Consider the following 25595-nt stretch of genomic DNA (forward strand, 5'->3'; position numbering starts at 1 on the left):
TGGGGTTGTCCAAATGGCTGTGGGGTAAAAAGCTAGCCAGTGGGCATCCCAGGTGCCAGCGGGCACTGTCCTAACTGTGTACCTTTGGCCAGAACTCATTATAGGGTGACATTTAGGACTGCTGCTGCCCATGCCAAGTCAGCCCTCTGGATTGAGACAAATTATGTAGTTATTTTTTATGTCAGACATTAAGTCATGTCCAGTGGGAGCCAAATCAGTATCACCTTCATGTCACCTGGGGAAAAAAATGATAAAGGCTGTGGACTTCTTAAGCAGGGGCGTTATTCAACTTATTTGGTGAACATTTCTGGCATTACAAAACAAAACTGAATTGAAGTGGGGCCTGATCTGCAATGCAGAGACTTCAACAGTAATAACAGTGAAATGTTATAAGATAATAAACTGTGAATGCGCAATACTTTTTTTCTAAATGAAAAATTCCTCTTATTAAATTTATTTACTAATTCTCAAGTTATTCATTTAACACATGAACATACGACAATTGACTCAAAATCAATCTTGTTTGGCTGTTTCTGTCTCCTCTCGCTTTCCTGGCAAAACGGAGATTGTCAAAAAAGAGGATTTTCTCCCTGTACACTGCAGAAGGTGCAATGGTTTCCTTTGCTCTGTGGCAGTTGTTTCTTCCGAGCCTGAAGAAAAGCAAGAAATGAACAGAATTAGTGAAGAAAATAGCCTTGAATTTGCTATAAACCCATTACTAAAGGATCACAAGGGTTATGATACCAAATAAACAACATATAAACAAATAAATCATGAGAGCTGTGTGCTGTAATATAAAAGAAAGCACCTACACCTGCGTCATATCATTGATGATACATCCTGTGATTATCATAGATTTACACATTTTTTGTGTCCATTAAAAACAAATAATATTTCATTAGTAGAGGCCAATGCCTTATAGGCATGATATATTATATGTTTTAAACTTACATACATATATAGATATTGCAAAGGGAATAAAACAACATGAGTCTTTGTTGCAGATTCTTCCAGGAACCCAGGAGGATCGTCAACCCAGCAGACAGTGCGCAACATGAGCAGAACTAAAGCTCCATCTTGTGGACTAAAGCAAGTACAGCCGACGGGTACTCTAATAGCTTCCCACATTTTGCTTTTACATGTTTGGCAGCAGAAATGCTTGCATTGATATACAAGGATAAATGATAAAATATGCGTAAGATAACAGTCAAAAACAAAGCATGAATTTAATGACTTTGAATATAATCATACATTATGTGTTTGAGAAGAGTCAAATCTGCAGTAAAGCAAAATATGCAATAAAGCAATCAATAAATATTTTACGGTGCTCTCGTTCAGTGGGAGAAACATTCATGACTTGAGAATCCCATGAACACATCAAACAGAGGAGATAAGTCGCTAAACAGAACAATTAAACACTGATGAAATGGTCACTAAGTGAGCGGTCCACACGTTATAGCTTGCAGGTATCTCACAAAGCATGAAATGAATCAAAGTTGTTTGTCTGCTTTGTATCATTGGGCAAATTATAGATAATTGCTCATTTGATGTATTCACAGTAAAGCAGTCATTTGATGCATATACTGTGGATATTTTCCACACAAACTTCAAGATGTAACAAACGGGGGAAAAAAATGGGATGTAATTGATTATAAGTTAATTGTGCAAAGGTCTCCCTGATGGGAACCATCTGTCAAAACAAGCTGTACATTCACTAATTCTAATCATAATTAATTAAATGGCTAACAAATTACATATATCATAGTTAGTAGAGGGGGGAAACTACCGCAGGAACTGTTATGAAACAAATTAGCTTTAACAATGAAAGAAAATTACATCACATAACTAAATATTATACTCGTTTCCGCAAGCCATATTTCTTAATGAATTCTCTAATTAATTTAATTCACACAATGTGCATAATTTGGAGCTGAAAATGTCAGTGGGTCAGACTTAACCATATTGTTGCTGGCTGTCTATTTCAACAAGTCCCATATTAGCACAACATGACCTCTATGTAAATTACACAGACCAACTGTTGTAATTTTAATTCCAGTGTCTAATTAACATGTTCTAAAGATATCATACAAGTACATTTAACTCATTTTACATGTGCCAGTGTCAATGCAAGATTTCCATTTGCTTTCAATTTGTGTAATCCCCTTCCCTTGGTGGGAAACGCCACATCGGTTTATGTTACAGATGTAAATTATAACAAAAAGGCTGTTTGTTTTTTTTTTGCTTGTTGGATTAAGTGTTGAACTTTCTTGTCAGTGTGACAGTGCCACTCTCAAAACACAAGGCAGCTGGTTCTGGTTTGGCTTCTGTTGGAGGTTTCTTCAGGGAGTTTTTCCTCTCCACTGTCACCAAGTGTTTGCTCATTGTGGGAACTGTTAGGCTTCTCTCTATAATATTATAAGGTCTTGACCTTACCCCGTAAAGTGCCTTGAAATAATGTATATTGTGATTACTATACAAGTAAAAATGAATTAAATTTAATCGTGTACTGGAGTGGTGAGCATTACAGACACTAAGACCGATCTCATTCACAAAGCATGAACATTACAATAATATTTCTGATAGAGGAGGGCATTTAGATACCTATTAGATCTTCTTTTACTCATGCCACGCAATTGTAGTGAGGTCAACAGGCACAATTAAAAAATGAAAGAATGCCCCATAGTTCAATATATGACAGTTAATGATCGTTAGCTGTGAACTGAACAGTTTTTCAGTTGGTATTTCCCTTCAGAGAACCTTCATAGGCTACAGGGACAGCATTTAGATGGTTCACAATATATCAACTCAATACACTGTACGCTGTTGAACACATTAAAATTTACAGATATTAAATTCATTACAAATCAACTGTACTGTGTACTGGGGCTGCAGCTTACAGCTATTTTCATTATCAATTAAACCTGCTGATTTTTTTTTTTTAGTCATCTGGTCAATCAAATGTATACAATTTCCCAGACACAGAGATAACATCTTTAAAATGCTTGTTTTGTGTTTTTTTGACCAACAATTCAAGACTAAAATCTGTTCAATTTACAATTATACAAAACAGACAAAAGCTGCAAATCCTCATGTTTCAGAGGCTAAAATTTTTTTTAAAAATGTTTTTGCTTGGAAAATTATTTCAATCATTTCAGTTCGACTAAGAGCAGCACAGACACCTGTACGTTTACGCATTGCTTCATTTCAGGTAATGCCATAGTGGATGAAAATATATACACTGGTGATTGACTCTCACTGCTCTGTCACCTCTGTTGTGTTTGTCCTAACCCTGTGCCCCATCAGTTTAGAGAAAACACAAATCAAATTTACCAAATGATGGCATCACTGAATGTGAATGCAGAATTGGATGAATAAATTAATAAATTGCCCAGTGGATGGAACATATAAGCTAACACATGCATTGCAGGGCTCGGGGGCTATCCTGAGGCCAATCATTTAGCTAACACACTAATGAAAGCGTGTGTAGTGTGGCTAAGGGCAGCCACCATGGGAGGTACCACTGCCCTCCCTCCTCATGTTGGGGACTGTTAATAGGCTGGATGGAGCCAATGGGACTCCCAGGAGAGGCCTGCTGATGAAGAGGAAAACCTGTCGCCGCCTTCACTAATCACTGCCTAATGGCCACAGTAACACAGGTTTTCCAAATGTGATTGTGCATGTGTGCCTGTACCCGTGTGTGTATTTTAGAATATTGGTAATCTCACTAAAATGTTCACTGGGGAATCTATTGTGTTTCTATCCATAGTAGTGTGCATATTTTGCTACCAAAGATGTTTAGTAAAACTAAAATTTACATAAAAATTGCATTAATTGTCACCACTATGGGGTTTTCCTTTTCCAGGCGTTTTTTGTTTTTGTTTTTGTTTTTCTTTGTTTGTTTTTCTTTTGCTATGTTTCATATCATTAAAGGTACAGTCCATAATCTAAATGTAGACTCAATATATGTCATTGTAAAGTGAATATCTTTGGGGTTTGGACTATAACAGACAAGACACCTGATGACGTCACTGTGGACTGGGAAATTGATTTTTTAGTTTTTCACTATTAATCAAATCAAATAATTAAAATGAAATGATCAGCAGATTAAGCAATAATGAAAATATTCGTCAGATGAAGCCCTGTTTGTAATGGTGATATTAAACAAAACAGCAGTGAAACAAGTTTAATTCCCATATTGACCAGTTGTGAAACCAATAAATCAGTTGTTTTTTTTATTACGTGAATTCACCTTGCTTTTATCTGATGAAATAAATTACATGACAGGGCAATAACCTGGACGGTTTGGGTTCGTTTGGTCCAACAATAAATTAATATGAGAAGACAGTCGTTACCGTGGGTTTGTAACTTGTGATACTAACTTCAACAACAGTTTAGCTATTTTTATAATGCCAGCTCTTGGTCTGTGTTTATGTAGTTAACACTGATAAAAACTCACCTACATTGAGTTTAACACGTTTTGACGACAGCACACATACACTCCAAATTAATCACAGTGGTAAATCAGGTTACACTACATTTTTAGGTGTGTGCGGTGTCAGATTCGGGTGGTTTACAACATTGGACATTGTGATGTCAGAACAACTTTACTTTTAACACAAAATGCACCAAACAATCAGCAGTTTTAGACTCAGCTCCTGTTAGGCACAGTGCTCCTGCCCACATGGCTCCTGCTCTACCTTTGACGTCGAGACTAGCCCATGACTGCAGTTTTTTTTAAGTAAACGTGAAACTGTGAAACTACTGAATTAAGACATCGCTTCCGATTACGACCTACAAAGTAAAGTTCTCATTTCAGATTTTGTTGCAATAATTGGCATTGATACTTGGAAAACAGCGGAAAACAATATGAAACCATGGTCCCCTTAGTTGCTTTTTCTAAGGCTGGAGTTTGCCCAGTTGTGACTGAACTGCAGATGTTCAAATGAATTAAGTTTTCATCATTGTGTCAGGGGATTATGCCCATCTTGCATGGCTTACAGGGCATAACACATTTATATAAGTAAGACTCAGAATGCATATACATTTTTAAACGTTACCACAAAAACAAACAAAAAGATAAAGAAAGTCATCTTGAGTGATTTTCACATCAAGTTTTTAAACCTTTGTGGCTACAAGAAAAGTTCATAAATCACTGATAAGACATACCAGCTACTCTATAATACTGAAGAAATCAGAGTAAATTACTCACCTTGCCTTCTTTTCCAGGGTTTTTAGACATTTTAAATCCTAATCATATCAAAAATGAACAGTCAGTCCTATTTTTAGCATCTGTAGCCTATACAAAATATTTCAGGGTTTTATTGAGCCATTTCTGGACTGCTAAAGTCATAGTAAAATCTTCATCGTATTCACAATGAATCAACATGTTGTTTCAGAGCATTCAGTGACTCATACTGGCTTAAAAGCTGCAGTTCGGGGGTTTATTATTGACCTTGGAGACTGCAGATGAAAACAATCTCACAAGGTCCAATAAGTAGCTATTAAGCTAATTATGGAAAGAATCAGAAAAGCTACTTGGATCGTTGGATTGTTTTCTCATCAGCTGTAATAATGTAGGTTTATGTTTTACTTTGGAAAAAGCAGTTAAGAAAACCAGACTTCACAAGGTCCATTTAGTAGATTTAGTAGCTGTTCTATGGCTTTTGATCATGTCAAATGGTCATCATGAGTTGATGGCACTGTTTGTCAGGGATTTAAATTAAAGACAATTTTCCACCTTTGTGGACAATACAGTTTTTAACCCTAGCTCCTAACCCTAATAGCGGTTGTATTCATGATTGAACATTTATTCAATGGATTTTTTTTTTCAACTGTTGCAACAATTCATCACGTCTATTTCCTCGAATTACATGTAGAAAAATGATTAAATGATTTTGTAAGATTTGTCATACCATGTCTACCTGTGAAGATAAATCGAAATGTAAAAACTGCCCTTTGAATGCTTTATTTTGAAAGTCAGTTACAAGCGCTTCCTGTCCCCTTTTGACTATCTCCGCCTAGCTTGCCTTTAGCTCCTTGCAGGCCGAGACTTCCCTGTCAATCTGTCCAATCAGAGTTTACTGACAAGGTGGAAGTCGGTCGCTACGTCCTCATACAAAACTCTGTCAGTCATAGTTGTGGCGTGGAGACCCAGCGACGAAACCAACAACTTTAACCAAGTTTCTTCTCGTCGGCGAGAAGTTGGTGATTTTTCCGAAACTAACATAATGTCTCCAGGCGGGTGGACATGACCGGAGTGATACGGTATGGAAAAAATAACTTTACATTGTACCATTGTGCTGGGCCATGGGTGTCAGACCCTGCTGTATTGCTGACAGACAACACTGACTGCCGCTGCTGCTCTGTGTAATATTTCTAGCATGCCACGCAGGCAGCTAACTTCTCCAAAGCCAGGAAAACTTTGCCTTCAAACCAGCAGTGGCCCACGCAGTCTAATACTGTGACATTTTCTTCATTTCACCCTTTCCTTTTTACACATCTGAAAAATGATGAAGGTTAGGAGATACTTAAGGGGGAGTGGGAGGGTACTCGCATTCGTATTCATTGCCTCTGTTATTTGGCTGCTGTTTGACATGGCTGCACTTCGCATATCAATAAACGATGCGAATAGTCAGCTGCTGAAGGAGCGGGTGATAAGAGAAAGGGAGACTTTCAAACAGCAGTCTAGGGTGACACAGCTGATGAACAGGGGGTTTAAACACCCAGTGCAGAGGGTGGACTTGGCTGTTACACATGCGGGCAAAGGACCACTTAGTTCAGGCATCAAACTCTCCCAAGTGTACAGACAGGGAGGCAGGAAACACGACCAAATGTTGAAGGACAAAAAGGTGGACTCTTTTCAGCAACAGGGAGATAATCTTCCCAAGGCTAAATCTGTAGTTTCTGAACATCAAGAGAGAGCTGCCCTGCAAAATGTCACATCAAAGCATGGTGGCCCTGCAAACAAAAAAGCAGTAAATTTGGATCTGAATGGCTCTAAATTAGAGAAAAGTGGAGTAATAGATGTCTTTGATAAGGGGACATTACCTGCAGTAGAGTCTGATATAACCCAGGAGTCACAGGGTGTTCAGAAAAAAAAACATGCTCCTCTACCGACCTCAAAGAAAGAACCCATTAAAACTGGAGATGCTGTACAAAGCGCTCTGGACAAAAAGGATTCAAAGACAAATCAAAACATCAAGGAGGAACCCTCCAAGACTGGAACAATAATGAGCCAGCGTCAGACTGAGGAGGCACACCCTGTTAAAACAACATCCAAACCTCCCAACAAGGATGTAAAAGAAAAGGAGGTAAACATTAATAAAAATAAGAAACCGGCTGAGAAAATTGACAAGAGTGATCTAAATGCAACAAAGGAACCCCCGAAACCTGTAATCAAGCTCCAAGCAGGAGGGGACTCCAAGGATAACTCCACAGCTGTCAGAAAACCAGGTGTCCACAAAGTGCTTTCTCTGGATGCGACTCTCACTCCCAGAGATGCCAATGCCGTGGGCCAGTTTGGTCAGGCAGCACTTGTTGCCAGTAACGAAGATGCAGAGGTGAGGAAGAGATGGGACGAAGGGCATTTTAATGTCTACCTGAGTGACCAGATCCCAGTGGACCGTGCCATCCCAGACACCAGGCCTGAGACGTGAGTCTGTTTCTGCACATTTTACCTCTCAGTCGATCCAGCAGGTGATTGCAAAGCTTGACTTGTCCTTTTCACTGTGTTTTCCAGGTGTGCGCAGAATCTGGTCCATGATGACTTACCTTCCACCAGTGTGATTTTCTGTTTCGTAGATGAAGTGTGGTCCACGCTCCTCCGCTCTGTGCACAGTGTGCTCAACAGATCTCCACCACACCTCCTCAAAGAGATCATTCTGGTGGATGATTTCAGCACCAAAGGTAATAGTATCCTGAGTGCTTTGCAGGTAGAGCATATTACCCTGATTGGTCTTCCACAGGGGGGCAGATATTGCCAACACCAGAATACTGCTGTTAATGACAAAGAGAGGTCTAGGTTTTTATTATTAGAGGCAAGTTTTTCCTTTTGGCTGGTGTACAGAACCCACTAGGCTGAAAAGCATCACATTTACTTGTAATATGTTGTCCCAACTTGAATCCAACAAATCCTTGTTTATAGCCTTTACATTGCCAGGCAAACTAATATGTACAATACTGTTCATTGATAATGATAATTGATGAAATAAAAAGACATCAGTATTGAAAGTTACGGTCCAAAATGTTCACATTTTTTTCTGGCTGTAGGTGTTTAATTTAGTAAATAATAATTCTTAATCACATTGTGTCTTAAATTCCCTTTTCCCACATTTACTTTTTTATACAGACTTTTTTGGTGCAATCTTTACTCATAACATTAGACCTGCAGCTCACAATTATTTTTATTATTGATTAATCTGTTATTCTAAATAATAAGAAAATTGTTTAGTTTACTAAATAGCAAGAAAGTTCAATTGCTGGTTACAATGTTCCAAAATTAAAAAATATAAATTTTGTAATTGTGTAAGACAGAGAAGAATATCAATTTCTCATATTTGAGAAGCTGAAACAATAGCACAATAACTTTTGGCATTTTTACTTATTAAACTTAAATATTACAATAACCAAATTATTGTTGATTTATTTACATTTGATCAATCATTGAGAAATCTACTAGTTGTTTTAGTTCTACATAACAAACACACAGAACAGTCCTCAGCTATTACCAGGGATCTACCCATTATTTGAAGCCTGGTATTTTAAGTGTAAATGCTGTATGTTTCCTTTTAATCTATATGTACTTTTGTCTGCTGGCAGTGTTGTAAAATCACATTATAACTTGTATGACTTTTACTTCGGCAGAAAATTTGAAGGCACCACTGGATGAGTACATGTCCCAGTTTCCGAAGGTGCGAATCATTCGCCTGAAGGAGCGGCAGGGTCTGATCAGGGCCAGGCTGGCCGGAGCTGCTGCTGCCAAAGGTAACCACTGCTATGATTACATATTTTTGTAATAAATGTCTTTAATGTATGGTTCATATATACATATGTAGAAAGGTCATTCAGGATTGAATGAGGGGATATTTCACTCTTAAAAGAAAGATGAAGACTTTAACACAATTCACATAAATATGTCAAATCACATGATCAGACTCACCGAAAACACAAGTGTATCCTTGTCCTCGAGGATGGGTTCATTTAAAGGCCAATACTGTATTTATGTGACCTCTCCTTGTGAGTAATTTACTCATATTATTCCTATTGTTCATTGAAGTTTAATAATGCTGTGTGAGTTGGGCAAGATATCAACACTGGTATAACTGTAGGGACTATTGTATCATGCTAATCAACATGACCTGGATAGAAGCACAGTACAACAAGGCATACAGTTCTTAGGCCATGTTTTTCCAGCTTTTGTACTTGCAAATGAGCTCATCAGATACCAAAGTATGTAGACATATTTCAAGACTTATTTTCAGAAATCAAAAATTTGTGGACTTAAAGTCATTTGTTGATTTGCTGTAAAATTCTCTGTTTCTGAAATTCAAATTAGAGTCAGATAAATGCAATATTTTTTAAGTACAAGATAACTGCAAACCAGTTTCTGTATCTTGTAAATCCAAAATGTTTCTGAGCTTTGTGCAGCTACATTTGTCACTACTACACTAATTTTATTAGATGTGTGTGCAAAATAACAGATTATGTAATAACTAGCTTTGTAACAAAGACAGTACTGAAACATACTCAAGTGAGCAGCAGCACCTGTGCTCTTGTGTATTTACTATGAATTGTTATACATATTATTTACATACCACAACCATCACCTACCGTTCAAAGAACTCTTTGACAAGTGTTACAGGGTTGCACTGTTAAAATGCAGCTGTGGGTGTTTGTTTAACTGCAGCAGGATGTTTGCTTTCCTCTAATGTAGGTGAGGTTCTTACCTTCCTTGACTCCCACGTTGAGTGTAACGTGGGCTGGCTGGAGCCGCTCTTGGAGAGAGTGTATCTTGATCGAAAGAAGGTGCCCTGTCCAGTTATTGAAGTCATCAGTGATAAGGACATGAGGTGACTGAAACCATGTCTGAGTCAAAGACAAGCCATACATCATGTTTTTATAGTCATACTTGAATGTTGAATCAGGAAATGTCGTTTTAACATTGGAGGTTGTGTTCCTGCTCTTTCTCTTCAGTTACATGCTGGTTGACAACTTCCAAAGAGGTATTTTCAAATGGCCTTTGGTGTTTGGCTGGAGCGCATTACCAGAGGAGTACATTAAGAAAAACAACATGACCATCTCAGATCCCATCAGGTACCTAATTTTTTTCCATGCTGTTTGACTGCTCATTCTTCTGGCTTTTTTGTTCATGTTTTATCAATATTTCTGGTTCCTGACTCCAGCTAATGTGTAGTTGTTATTTTTGTTTATTTATTTTGTCTTACAGGTGTCCAGTTATGGCTGGAGGCCTCTTCTCCATAGACAAAAAATACTTCTATGAGCTTGGTTCCTATGACCCTGGCCTGGATGTTTGGGGCGGGGAGAACATGGAGATTTCATTTAAGGTATATCACTCAACTAATTAATGCAGTATTGGCCATAGTTGCTTGAGAAGTCCACAGAACATCACTCACACGACTTCTTGTCTCATGTGTTGCCATTTGAATAGATCTGGATGTGTGGCGGGGAAATCGAGATTATCCCCTGCTCTCGAGTGGGACACATTTTCCGAGGACAGAACCCGTACAAATTCCCGAAAGACAGGCAGAAGACAGTGGAGCGGAACCTGGCGAGGGTGGCTGAGGTCTGGCTGGATGAGTACAAGGACCTCTTCTACGGTCACGGCTACCACCACCTGCTGGATAAAAAGGCCACTGACATCGGCAACCTCACCGAGCAGATCGAGCTGAGGAAGAGGCTCAAATGCAAGAGCTTCAAGTGGTACCTGGAGAACGTGTATCCAGACATGGACGCTCCTTTAGTCAAAGCTGAAGGCCTGGTATGTGAATTCCCTACAGCCACTTGTATTCCATGTATGTTTTTGTCTCTTGCAATCACAGTGCTCTGTGTTCGCTTCAAATGTTGTTTACATTTCCTTAAATGATCACTTAAAAAAGCCTGTCGTACTTTCCCTGCATGAAGTCACTGCTATCCCTGCTGGGAACCCCTTTAACAAAAATGAACCAAACAGAGACTGTGATTGTGCTCATTTGGAACAAAGAATAGCTGTCTGTTAAAGCCTTGGTAGAATTCAAACAACAAGTAAACAGATGTTTTTAGCACCCTTGTTTCACATCTGTAAAATGTTTATCATCTCATTTTTCCTTGTAGGTCTTCAATCGTGGTTTAAGAAAATGTCTTGCTCTGCAGAAAGGCTCTCTGTCCTTCGAGATATGTGATCTCAGTAAGCAGGTAGGCGTCTTTATTTTATTTATCACATTATTTGTCAGTAAGCACACATTAAAGTAATTTAATAAATTGAGTATTTATTAATAACCAAAATATTAGCAAATGTTCTACAATTAATGGCTTTTTCTTATTGTTTCTGAGGATGCACATGTTAAGTTTGGCCTCATGACTATGTTAAATACGGGGGCTATAACACAAAAAATATCCAGGAATAGACTTAAACCAGGACAAATGCAGTCAGAGTCGAAGACCCAAGGACCCGAGCCACGATAAACAAGGGTGGAGCTCAAGACGAGACCAAACCTTTCTAAATGTGGTCGTCTTGGATTCAAAACAACCCCACTGAGCCATCTTTCAACATCTTTCAGTTTTCATGCAGCGTAATTACATCCTTGTCACTCCCATCGTTTTCTCCCTGGTCTACAGAGTCAGCACTTTAATTACACCTGGATGAGGCACGTTCGCCAGCAGGACCTGTGTGTCGCTCCCCAAGGCAAGGGCACTGGCTTTGGTTTACAATCCTGTGACAACACTAAGCCTGAACTCCGCTGGTTCCACAAATCCTCCAACTCAGCTCTGGTAGGTTGACTCTGGGTGTGCCTTTTGCTTTGTTTGCTGTCTTTTTTTTTCTTTCCCTTTTACAACTCTATCATTTTAGCAATTTATAGTTACTGTAATCAAACAACAAGAATTGCTTGTGTCACATCCAGTATAAGCAAAATGTTGCTGTCAGTTGAAAATGTTTAGAGGCTAAAGGTTTGTTCATTGATTGTGTTTCCTGTTTTGTGTTTGACAAGGCGGAGCACCTCATAACAGAGTTCGTTTCCCACCACTTATGCCTGGAGGCGGGGCCACAGGGTGACACACTTCACCTCAACCCATGTGTACCCAGCAATGCCCTCCAGAAGTGGCAATTCACACACTACCGTGCTCAGTGATGACACCAATCGGGATTTTCCTGTGTTATTCATGCACTATAGAGACCTTCAGTGGCCTCACACCACAGTATGCTCTGTGGTCCAACCTCAAAACACACAACTGCCCAGAGGAAGTCACTTTGGTTGCAGTAATGTGCGTGATGTAAAGCAGATGGTGTGGGGATGTGCATTGTTTCTGAAGTCCTTTTTAATTCATCAGCATGGACTGACATTGTGTTTAAACACTCGTGCCAGAAGAAAAAGAGAATATTTCTCTGGTTAGGAAGGTTTGCACCACAAGTTTCTAATTTTGGAAAAGATCCTCTACACAGGTATTTCAGGAAAAATCACCTGAGGTTTTTTTTTTTTTTTTTTTAACTGGGCCACAGGTATATGTCAATAGAAGAACACTCCAGCTGATAAGTTCTTCAGTACAACATATCATTTCACTGCCAAAGATTAAACAGTGCCTTATAGATTTGAAATGTAAGAAGTGTTTGCGCTGTGGGGTCTGGGTTAAATAATGAGTTAACTTGCATGTAAAGTTGAATTTATTTGTTTGTACAAAACATATCACATATTTTTGGTGAGACATCTACTTTTCTAGATGTCATGTATTTTATGTTTGATGAGGCTGCTTCTCTGGTTTTTAATTCTGTGTTATTTAGGTGTAGGTTTTGTTGTCTCTTTTGTACAAAAATGTTTGTTTTTTTTAATTTTTGTCACTAGGGGGAAGTGTTGGTTTAAAACACACAATAAACCTGTGCTGTGATTTCACGACTGATCTGTTATCAAACCCTTTAACCACAAACTGATGCATCTTCTTGAGAAAGTAAAGAAATAAAAGAACGATAAAGATTTAATGGCATGAATCTCTTTATTTATGTTCATTTTTATTCACTAGCCATTAAGACATGTATATATGTATGATTTCTTAATCACTTGAAAATACAAACCCTAATAGTTTCAGTACTCAGAGTTTCTCTCCAGAGGTTCAGATACTGAAGCTCTAATACCAAACAACATCTTAGTTATTATAGCAAGTAGGATTATAAATCCCAGAGCTTCTTATTTATTTAATCTTCTACTCAAATACCTGCCTTACATAATGAGGTTTTCATGTTGAAACCAGATGAAAACCCTAAAGTACCTCTTGACTGTTAGTTATTCCTCTCCAATCAGATACAGAACAGATGTAAACAGTGCATAGCTCATTTAGAAATCTTGTTAGGTTTGTGTTACCTAGATAGCTGTATTGAAGATTTTCAATACTATCTACAAGTAGATTTCAGAACTAATAGATATATACACCATGTAATATACCAAAACGTAAAATCAGTACCCATTATGTTATGGATCATGTCCTGCAGTTTTTTTTTAGATTTCAGAACTAATAGATATATACACCATGTAATATACCAAAACGTAAAATCAGTACCCATTATGTTATGGATCATGTCCTGCAGTTTTTTTTTCCTGAAAGTGGCACTGAAACCATCTTATAAATTCATTATCATGTATTCAAACTCTTCTATCTTCTGGCGGGTGTTGCCTCTGCGGATCTTGCGGTAGGACATGGTGCTGTATTTGCAGGAGGTGAGGTGGTCAAAAGATTTCTGCTGGCTATTGTTGCGACTGGATTCCTTCGGCAGAGGCAGGGTGGAGTAGCCTGGACTCGGGCCCTGATGAAACTCAACAGGAACATAGAAGTTGCGGCCCTGCTCTGGCTCCTGGTCTACCTCAGGCTGTCTGTCGCCTGATATCTCAAGTTCAGCACTCAACCTCTCTACTGGCACCTCTGCCTCCACATTCAGCCTTGTATAACTCTCCTCATTAGTTACATCAAAGGGGTTGAGGTTTGGCGTCTGAGCCTCTGGCACCACTTCTTCCTCCTTTACTTGTACATTTGCTGAAAAGAAAAGGAAGAAAAAAAATCTGTTTTGCATTCTGTAAACAAAAACCTCACTCTCAAATAAACAAATCTATTTCACTGCACAATAATACTAAACTCCTCTTACCTGTTTCTGATGATATAGTCTTTCCAGGCTGTGTTTGCATGTCTGCATTTGTGCAGTTTGGTTGTAGAGATTCTCCACTGGTGCTAGCTGAGTTTTCTGGAGCTAGATTAGCTTCTGCTACTGGATCTGTTGACACTGACTGATACACATGTTCAGTTTTTGGTGTCTGGAGCTCTTGGCATTCCTCTTCTTGTACAGTCGGAGTCACTTCCTTCTCCATCTCCAAATCCTCTTTGTCACTTAAGACTTCTGCTCCTGGATCACCCTCCCTCTGTGGAACAGGTTCTCCAGCTGCTTCACTTTTGACTAGATGCTCGGTCATGTTGGCACTGAAATCACAAGCTGTGTTTTCCTTTATGTCCTGATGAGTTTGGTCCTCATCACTGTAGAACACAGAGTCATCTCCCTCCTCTATCGACCACACGTCTCTCTCATCAGGCTGGTCCAGAGTCTGTAGGGCCTCAAGCGTGATCCCACCAATGATCTCCAGCACCTGGGATACCAGTGCATTTTCTTCTTCTACTGTGAATCTCGTGGCCTTTGGAGGCATTGTGCTAGTCTCCATCTCCGTCCGTTTTTCTTTGTTGAAAACAGCAACTGATGCTCTTGGTTGTTTTATGTTGAATCAGAAGTTAAACAACCTCACACTTTGCATTTCCACATCGCCTGGTTCAGCCATCCAAGTGTGTTATAAAAAGACTTGTTTTTTATCCTATATTGTCAAAGAGTGAAAACAGAATCCAGTGCTACGACGATGTCACTGTGTGTGCGTGCTCAATCACTGAAGAACAGGGGTTTTGTTGTGAACCCAACAAAGGTTCTTTGTAACTCTGGCATCTGCATATGGAGTGATTGTACTCATTCTTTAATCTCTGCTGGGTGACCACCTTCCTTCTGTAACATTTTGAGTCTGGATTAACATTCTCCTATAGGTTTTCTTTACAGTATTTTACTGCCTGAACTGGCAATGTTTCTGCATGTCTTGAAGCTAAGCCCTGTTATGTCTTGAGCCCTGTTTTTAAGTGCATAAAGATCTTAAGTAAGGCGCCTGAAATGCTGGTATAACATTCTGAAAACTATTTGTGCAGTCTGCACACAGAGGTGAAGAGTAACTTAGTACATTTACTCTATAGTGTACTGCTTTTTTAAGGCACTCTTATTGGGTATGTTAACTTTATACCTCCAAAACAAAGAGATTGACTTGCCGTGAACCAAGCGGTTTATCAACATATCAGATCTGAATTTACATTTAGAAATGCCTATACACAAATGTAATTATATGTACATGTGTTGAATTTCCATGTATGAAATATATGTACATCAGTAAAATCAATAATCATAAGCGTATATACAATATAGCCTAAATATGTCAAAATTACATGTTAAACCTGTTAGAAATAGGAAATAGGAACGCTATCAGATATTGACATATATGTCTAGCTAAGACAAACATATATTTTAATAAGTCTGTTGTATTATAGGTTTATACACTGTTGCTCATAAAGTTGGAATAAAATATTTTTTAAATACTTTTTTAGTGCCAAACAAATGTTATATATGAATTCATTTCACCTGGGTAATTGGGACACATAATGTAATCATTGCACCTGGTCAAAAGTGATTACTGATGCATTTAAATAGGAATAAACAGAGGATTGTGTCTGAAAACAAAATTATTCCAACTTTATGGGCAACAGTGTATTAAAGACATATGTTACATGAATATATATCCATCCCAAAGCCTGTCAGTATATGCTCGGTAATAATATATATTAAATATAGAAATGTACAGTTAAATTAAATAAGGAATTGTTAAGGAAATGATATATAAACATATATATATATATATATATATATATATATATAGGGATAATATTGTCATATATATGTCATAAGACATTGTACAGTAAGGCTTAAAATGTTACAATATAGTAAGGCATGAAAACATAACAGTATAGTAAGACATAAAAAAGACACAGTATAGTAAGGGATTAGAGATGTCAATTAACGAAATGTGCATGTCTTTGGGTTGCAGGAGGAATTAGAAGTACCTGGAGAGAACCCACGCAGGTATAGGGAGAATATGCAAACTCCACACAGAAAGGCCCCAGGCCCGGGGACCATGAAAAGACATAAAAAGTAATAGTATATGAAGGCATAAAAATGTCATACTATATGAAGGCATAAAAAGTCATAGAATAGCAAGGCAAAAAAAGTCATAGAATAATAAGGCAAAAAAAAAGTCATACTATAGTAAGGCAAAAAATAAATGTCATAGTATAGTAAGGCATGAAAATTCATACTATAGCAAGGATTGAAAACATAGTATGGCATGAAAAGTCATAGTACAGTAAGTCATAAAAACTTCAAAGTATAGTAAGGCATAAAGAAGTCATAGTATAGTAAAGCATAAAAAAGTCAATATAGTGAGGCATAAAAATGTCTTAGTATAGTAAGGCATAAAAAAAAGTCATAGCATAGTGAGGCATGGAAAAGTCATAGTTTAGTATGGCATAAAAAGTCATAATATAGTAAAGCATATAAAAGTCATAGTATAATAAGTCATGAAGTCACAGTATAGTAAGGCATAAGATGTCATAGTTTAGTAAGGCATAAACACTCATAGTATGGTAAGGCAAAAAAGAGTCAAGATATAGTGAGGTATAAAAACTTCATACTATAGTATGACATAAAAAGTCATAGTATACTAAGTCATGAAAAAGCGCCATAGTATACTATGGCATAAAGACGTCATAGTATAATGAGGCATAAAAAGTCATAGTATACTAAATCTTAAGAAAGTCATAGAATAGTAAGGCATAAAAAATCATAGTATAGTAACTCATAAAAAAACGCCATACTATAGTAAGATATAAAAACATCATATTATAGTAAAGTAAACATTATAGTAAAGTCATTAAAACATCATAGTGTAGTGAGTCAAAAAAAGTCATAGTATAGTAAGGGATAAAAACGTCATACTATAATAAGGCATGAAAAAATCATACTATAGTAAGGTTTAAAAAAAGTCATAGTATAGTAAGTCATAAAGTCATGTATAGTAAGGCATAAAAAGTGATAGTATAACGCATAAAAACATCTTAGTATAGTATGGCATGAAAAGTCATACTATAGCAAGTCATACAAAAATGCCATAGTATATTGAGGCATAAAAAGTGATAGTATAATTAGGCATAAAATGTCATAAAAACGTCTTAATATATTGAGACACAAAATGTCATAAAAATGTCATAGTATAGTAATACATAAAATTGTCAACAAACAACATAGTATAGTAAGGCATAAAATGTCAATAAAACGTCACAGTATAGTAAGGCATAAAAATGTTATCGTATAATAAGGCATAAAATGTCATAGTATAATGAGGTATAAAATGTCATAAAAACGTCAAAGTATTAGTATGGCATAAAATGCCAAAAAAACGTGATAGTATAGTAAGGCATAAAAACGTTAAAAAACATCATACTATAGTAAGGCATAAAAACATCAAAAAACATCATATTGTAATAAGGAATAAAAAACGTCATAGTATAATGAGGCATAAAATGTCAATAAAACGTCATAGTATAGTAAGGCATAAAAACGTAAAAAAAAACATCATAGTATAGTAAGGCATTAAAACATAAAAAAACATCATAGTATATGATATATATGGTGTATATATACATATATGATATATATAGCATAAAATGTCATAAAATCGTCATACTATAGTATGGCATAAAATGTAAAAACAAAAACGTCATAGTATAGTAAGGCATAAAAACATCAAAAAATATCAAAGTATAGTAAGGCATGGAAACCTCAAAAAACATCATACATCAATAAGGCATAAAAACGTCATAGTATAATGAGGCATTAAATGTCATAAAAACGTCATAGTATAGTATGGCAAAAAGTGCCAAAAAAAACATCATTGTATAGTAGAGCATAAAATATCATAAAAATGTCATAGTATATTGCGGTATAAAGTTACAATATAGTCATAGTATAGTAAGTGATAAAAAAATGCCATAGTGTAGTAAGGCATAAAAACACTATAGTATAGTTTAGCATAAAACCATCATACAAAAGTAAGTCATAAAGTCATCATATAGTATGGCATAAAATGCAAAAAAAAAAACATCATAGTATATAGTAAGGCATAAAAACTTCAAAAAACATCATAGTATAGTAAGGCATAAAAACTTCAAAAAACATCATAGCATAGTAAGGCATAAAAGCGACATAGTATAATGAGGCATAAAATGTCATAAAAACGTCATACTATAGTAATGCATAAAATTATCAACAAACAACATAGTATAGTAAGGCGTAAAATGTCATATAAACGTCACAGTATAGTAAGGCATAAAAATGTTATCGTATAATAAGGCATAAAACGTCATAGTATAGTAACGCATAAAATGTCCTAAAAACGTCATAGTATAGTAAGGCATAAAATGTCATACAAATGTCATAGTATAGGAAGGCATAAAAACGTCATAGTATAATGAGGCATAAAAAGTCATAAAAACGTCAAAGTATAGTATGGCATAAAATGCCAAAAAAACGTCATAGTATAGTAAGGCATAAAAATGTTAAAAAACATCATACTATAGTAAGGCATAAAAACATCAAAAACATCATATTATAGTAAGACATAAAAACACATAGTATAATGAGGCATAAAATGCCAATAAAATGTCATAGTATAGTAAGGCATAAAAACGTAAAATAAACATCATAGTATAGTAAGGCATTAAAACATAAAAATACATCATAGTATATGATATATATGGTATATATACATATACGATATATACATAGCATAAAATGTCATAAAATCGTCATACTATAGTAATATATAAAATTATCAACAAACAACAGATATATATGGTATATATACATATATGATATATACATAGCATAAAATGTCATAAAATCGTCATACTATAATAATATATAAAATTATCAACAAACAACATAGTATAGTAAGGCATGAAATGTCATATAAACGTCACAGTATAGTAAGGCATAAAATGTCATAGTATAATGAGGTATAAAATGTCATAAAAACGTCAAAGTATTAGTATGGCATAAAATGCCAAAAAAACGTGATAGTATAGTAAGGCATAAAATGTCATACAAATGTCATAGTATAGGTAAGCATAAAAATGTAAAAAAATATCATATTGTAATAAGGCATAAAAACGTCATAGTATAATGAGGTATAAAATGTCATAAAAGCGTCAAAGTATTAGTATGGCATAAAATGCCAAAAAAACGTGATAGTATAGTAAGGCATAAATAAAAACAAAAACGTCATAGTATAGTAAGGCATAAAAACATCAAAAAATATCAAAGTATAGTAAGGCATGGAAACCTCAAAAAACATCATACATCAATAAGGCATAAAAACGTCATAGTATAATGAGGCGTTAAATGTCATAAAAACGTCATAGTATAGTAAGGCATAGAATGTCATACAAATGTCATAGTATAGGAAGGCATAAAAACGTCGTAGTATAATGAGGCATAAAAAGTCATTAAAACGTCAAAGTATAGTATGGCATAAAATGCCAAAAAAACATCATAGTATAGTAAGGCATAAAAACATCAAAAAATATCAAAGCATAGTAAGGCATGGAAACCTCAAAAAACATCATACATCAATAAGGCATAAAAACGTCATAGTATAATGAGGCGTTAAATGTCATAAAAACGTCATAGTATAGTAAGGCATAGAATGTCATACAAATGTCATAGTATAGGAAGGCATAAAAACGTCGTAGTATAATGAGGCATAAAAAGTCATTAAAACGTCAAAGTATAGTATGGCATAAAATGCCAAAAAAACATCATAGTATAGTAAGGCATAAAAACATCAAAAAATATCAAAGCATAGTAAGGCATGGAAACCTCAAAAAACATCATACATCAATAAGGCATAAAAACGTCATAGTATAATGAGGCGTTAAATGTCATAAAAACGTCATAGTATAGTAAGGCATAAAAAGTCATAAAAACGTCATAGTATAGTAAGGCATAAAAAGTCATAAAAACGTCATAGTATAGTAAGGCATAGAATGTCATACAAATGTCATAGTATAGGAAGGCATAAAAACGTCGTAGTATAATGAGGCATAAAAAGTCATTAAAACGTCAAAGTATAGTATGGCATAAAATGCAAAAACAAAAACGTCATAGTATAGTGAGGCAAGAAAACGTCAAAAAACGTCATAGTATAGTAAGGCATGGAAACCTCAAAAAACATCATACAACAATAAGGCATAAAAACGTCATAGTATAATGAGGCATTAAATGTCATATAGTATATGATATATATGGTATATATACATATATGATATATACATAGCATAAAATGTCATAAAATCATCATACTACAGTAATATATAAAATTATCAACAAACAACATAGTACAGTAAGGTATAAAATGTCATATAAACGTCACAGTATAGTAAGGCATAAAATGTCATATAAACGTCACAGTATAGTAAGGCATAAAATGTCATATAAACGTCACAGTATAGTAAGGCATAAAATGTCATATAAACGTCACAGTATAGTAAGGCATAAAATGTCATATAAACGTCACAGTATAGTAAGGCATAAAATGTCATATAAACGTCACAGTATAGTAAGGCATAAAATGTCATATAAACGTCACAGTATAGTAAGGCATAAAATGTCATATAAACGTCACAGTATAGTAAGGCATAAAATGTCATATAAACGTCACAGTATAGTAAGGCATAAAATGTCATATAAACGTCACAGTATAGTAAGGCATAAAATGTCATATAAACGTCACAGTATAGTAAGGCATAAAATGTCATATAAACGTCACAGTATAGTAAGGCATAAAATGTCATATAAACGTCACAGTATAGTAAGGCATAAAATGTCATATAAACGTCACAGTATAGTAAGGCATAAAATGTCATATAAACGTCACAGTATAGTAAGGCATAAAATGTCATATAAACGTCACAGTATAGTAAGGCATAAAATGTCATATAAACGTCACAGTATAGTAAGGCATAAAATGTCATATAAACGTCACAGTATAGTAAGGCATAAAATGTCATATAAACGTCACAGTATAGTAAGGCATAAAATGTCATATAAACGTCACAGTATAGTAAGGCATAAAATGTCATATAAACGTCACAGTATAGTAAGGCATAAAATGTCATATAAACGTCACAGTATAGTAAGGCATAAAATGTCATATAAACGTCACAGTATAGTAAGGCATAAAATGTCATATAAACGTCACAGTATAGTAAGGCATAAAATGTCATATAAACGTCACAGTATAGTAAGGCATAAAATGTCATATAAACGTCACAGTATAGTAAGGCATAAAATGTCATATAAACGTCACAGTATAGTAAGGCATAAAATGTCATATAAACGTCACAGTATAGTAAGGCATAAAATGTCATATAAACGTCACAGTATAGTAAGGCATAAAATGTCATATAAACGTCACAGTATAGTAAGGCATAAAATGTCATATAAACGTCACAGTATAGTAAGGCATAAAATGTCATATAAACGTCACAGTATAGTAAGGCATAAAATGTCATATAAACGTCACAGTATAGTAAGGCATAAAATGTCATATAAACGTCACAGTATAGTAAGGCATAAAATGTCATATAAACGTCACAGTATAGTAAGGCATAAAATGTCATATAAACGTCACAGTATAGTAAGGCATAAAATGTCATATAAACGTCACAGTATAGTAAGGCATAAAATGTCATATAAACGTCACAGTATAGTAAGGCATAAAATGTCATATAAACGTCACAGTATAGTAAGGCATAAAATGTCATATAAACGTCACAGTATAGTAAGGCATAAAATGTCATATAAACGTCACAGTATAGTAAGGCATAAAATGTCATATAAACGTCACAGTATAGTAAGGCATAAAATGTCATATAAACGTCACAGTATAGTAAGGCATAAAATGTCATATAAACGTCACAGTATAGTAAGGCATAAAATGTCATATAAACGTCACAGTATAGTAAGGCATAAAATGTCATATAAACGTCACAGTATAGTAAGGCATAAAAATGGTGTATATATACATATATGATATATACATAGCATAAAATGTCATAAAATCATCATACTACAGTAATATATAAAATTATCAACAAACAACATAGTACAGTAAGGCATAAAATGTCATATAAACGTCACAGTATAGTAAGGCATAAAAATGTTATCATTATAATAAGGCATGAAATGTCATAGTAAAGTAATGCATAAAATGTCATAAAAACGTCATAGTATAGTAAGGCATAAAATGTCATACAAATGTCATAGTATAGGTAAGCATAAAAACGTCAAAAAATATCATATGGTAATAAGGAATAAAAACGTCATAGTATAATGAGGCATAAAATGTCAATAAAACGTCATAGTATAGTAAGGCATAAAAACGTAAAAAAAACATAGTATAGTAAGGCATAAAAACATAAAAAAACATCATGGTATATTATATGTAAGGTATATATACGTATATGATATATATATATATATATATATATATATCATAAAATGTCATAAAAACGTCATACTATAGTATGGCATAAAATGCAAAAACAAAAACGTCATAGTATAGTGAGGCAAGAAAACGTCAAAAAACGTCATAGTATAGTAAGGCATGGAAACCTCAAAAAACATCATACAACAATAAGGCATAAAAACGTCATAGTATAATGAGGCATTAAATGTCATAAAAACGTCATAGTATAGTATGGCAAAAAGTGCCAAAAAACGACATTGTATAGTAGGGCATAAAATATCATAAAAATGTCATAGTATATTGCAGTATAAAGTAATAATATAGTCATAGTGTAGTAAGGCATAAAAACGCTGTAGTATAGTTTGGCATAAAACCATCATACAAAAGTAGGTCATAAAGTCATCATATAGTATGGCATAAAATGCAAAAAAACCCATCATAGCACAGTAAGGCATAAAAGCGACATAGTATAATGAGGCATAAAATGTCATAAAAACGTCATACTATAGTATGGCATAAAATGTAAAAAAAAAACATCATAGTATGATAAAGCATAAAAACGTCAAAAAACGTTATAGTATAGTATGGCATAAAAACATCAAAAAACATCAAAGTATAGTAAGCCATAAAAATGTCATAGTTTAGTGATGCATTAAATGTCATAAAAACGTCATAGTATAGTATGGCATGAAATGCCAGAAAAAAGGTCATAGTATAGTAAGGCATAAAAATGTAAAAAAAAAGTGACTGTATAGCAAGGCATAACAACTTCATTGTATAATAAGGCATAAAATATCGTTAAAATGTCAAAGTATATTGAGCCATAAAGTTATAATATACTAATAGTATAGTAAGTCATAAAATGAACGTCAAAGTATAGTAAGGCATAAAAATGTCAACAAAAGTCATTGTATAGTGAGGCATAAAAATGTCATTGTATAATATGGCATAAAATATCATAAAAAAGTCAGAGTATAGTAAGGCATAAAATGTCATAAAAACGTCATAGTAGAGTAAGGCATAAAAAATCATAGTATAGTATGGCATAAAATTCCCAAAAAAAAGTCATAGTATAGTAAGGCATAAAAACGTCATTTTATAATAAGGCACAAAATATTATAAAAATGTCACAGTTTAGCAAGGCAAAAAAACGTCAAAAACATCATAGTATAGTAAGGCATAACATATCATACAAACGTCATAGTATAGTAAGGCATAAAAAAGCTATAGTATAGTAAGGCATAAAAACATTATAGTATAGTAAGGTATGAAAAAGTCATGCTATACTGTAGTATGGCATAAAGAAAGTCATAGTATAGTAAGGCAAAAAAAAGTCATAGTATAAGAAGGGATAAAAACAACATAGTATAGTATGGCACAAAAACGTCATACGACAGTAAGTCATGAAGTCATAGTATAGGGCGGCATAAAAAGTCATAGTATAGTAAGACAAAAATGTAAAAGTATAGTAAGTCAGAAAAAAACGTTGTATAGTAAGGAAAAAAAACTCTTAGTACAGTAACGTATAAAAACGTCACAGTATAGTATGGCATAAAAAGTTATAGTATATTGAGGCATAAAAATATCATAGTATAGTAAGGTAGCCAGTGTCATAGTATAGTAACGCATAAAAACATCTTAGTATAGTATGGCATTGAAAGTCATAGTATAGTATGGCATAAAAATGTCATAATATATGAAGGCATGAAAAAGTCATAGTACAGTAAGGCATAGAGAAAGTCATACTATAGTAAGTCAGTAAAACATCATAGTATAGTGAGTCATAAAAAGTAATAGTGTAACAGGTAGCGGTAGGACCCAATTGCAGCACACAGACAGACTGGCTCAGTTCTCAAAGGGTTTTATTGCTAAACATAGTAAACACACAGCAGAGCAGGTCAGAAAGTACAGTTCAGTTCCAGGCAACTGTACCGTTGGGGGGCTGGCTGGAGACATAGTCAGGGACAGAAGACAGGTGGGTTTACCAGGATGTAGACGGAGCTGGCAGGTCTTAGACAAATGAAGTCAACAACAGGAATACAGTCCGGAGAAGAATGCTGGAAAGTCTTGCAGAGAAGGCAAAGAACAATCTGGTAAATGAACTGGAGGGGCTTATATACTGGCTTGATGAGTGGCACACAGGTGAGCTGAGTTGGCTAATAAGATGGGTGTGGCTGGCAGGTACAGTGGAGCAGAGAAGGGGTGAGTGGAAAAGTACTCGGAGCTCAGGTGAACAATGGAGCAGAACTGTGACACATAGTATAGTAAAGCATGAAAAAGTCATAGTATAGTAAGGCATTAAAATTCATAGTATAGTAAGGCAAAAATAACTCATAATATAGTAAGTCATAAAAAGTCATAGTAAAATAGGGGATAAAAACAACAGTATAGTATGACATAAAAATGTCATACAACAATAAGTCATAAAGCCATAGTATAGGAAGGCATAAAATGTCATAATATAGTTAGGCATAACAAAGTCATACTATAGTAAAGCATAAAAAAGTCATAGTATAGCAAGGCACCTAAATGTGATAGTATAGTAAGGCATAAAAATGAATAGTATAGAAAGGCATAAAAACATCATAGCAACTGGAGAGGACCCACTCAGGCAGAGGGAGAACATATGAATATAACATATAAGGCCAGCTTGAACAATACCAACCATCCTCTCCACAACAT

The 25595-nt window shown here is 35.1% G+C and overlaps 2 protein-coding genes across 2 annotated transcripts; one reads left to right on the plus strand and one right to left on the minus strand.

The window, feature by feature from the left end:
• The first annotated feature begins 6147 nt into the window (after positions 1–6147).
• Positions 6148–13164, plus strand: galnt5 (polypeptide N-acetylgalactosaminyltransferase 5). Its single transcript, XM_022741318.1, has 10 exons — positions 6148–7651; positions 7739–7905; positions 8863–8982; positions 9932–10067; positions 10192–10311; positions 10445–10562; positions 10667–10996; positions 11329–11409; positions 11833–11985; positions 12204–13164. The coding sequence occupies exons 1-10, from the start codon at positions 6507–6509 to the stop codon at positions 12342–12344; spliced, it is 2511 nt and encodes an 836-aa protein (XP_022597039.1). The 5' UTR covers positions 6148–6506; the 3' UTR covers positions 12345–13164.
• A 575-nt stretch (positions 13165–13739) lies between these two features.
• LOC111218886 lies at positions 13740–15044 on the minus strand. Its single transcript, XM_022741370.1, has 2 exons — positions 14342–15044; positions 13740–14232 (listed from the first exon to the last, which is right to left on the minus strand). The coding sequence occupies exons 1-2, from the start codon at positions 14904–14906 to the stop codon at positions 13823–13825; spliced, it is 975 nt and encodes a 324-aa protein (XP_022597091.1). The 5' UTR covers positions 14907–15044; the 3' UTR covers positions 13740–13822.
• Between the last annotated feature and the right edge of the window lie 10551 nt (positions 15045–25595).

The sequence above is a fragment of the Seriola dumerili genome, unplaced genomic scaffold (assembly GCF_002260705.1).
Source record: "Seriola dumerili isolate Sdu_G_001 unplaced genomic scaffold, Sdu_1.0 BDQW01000052.1, whole genome shotgun sequence".
NCBI lineage: Eukaryota > Metazoa > Chordata > Actinopteri > Carangiformes > Carangidae > Seriola > Seriola dumerili.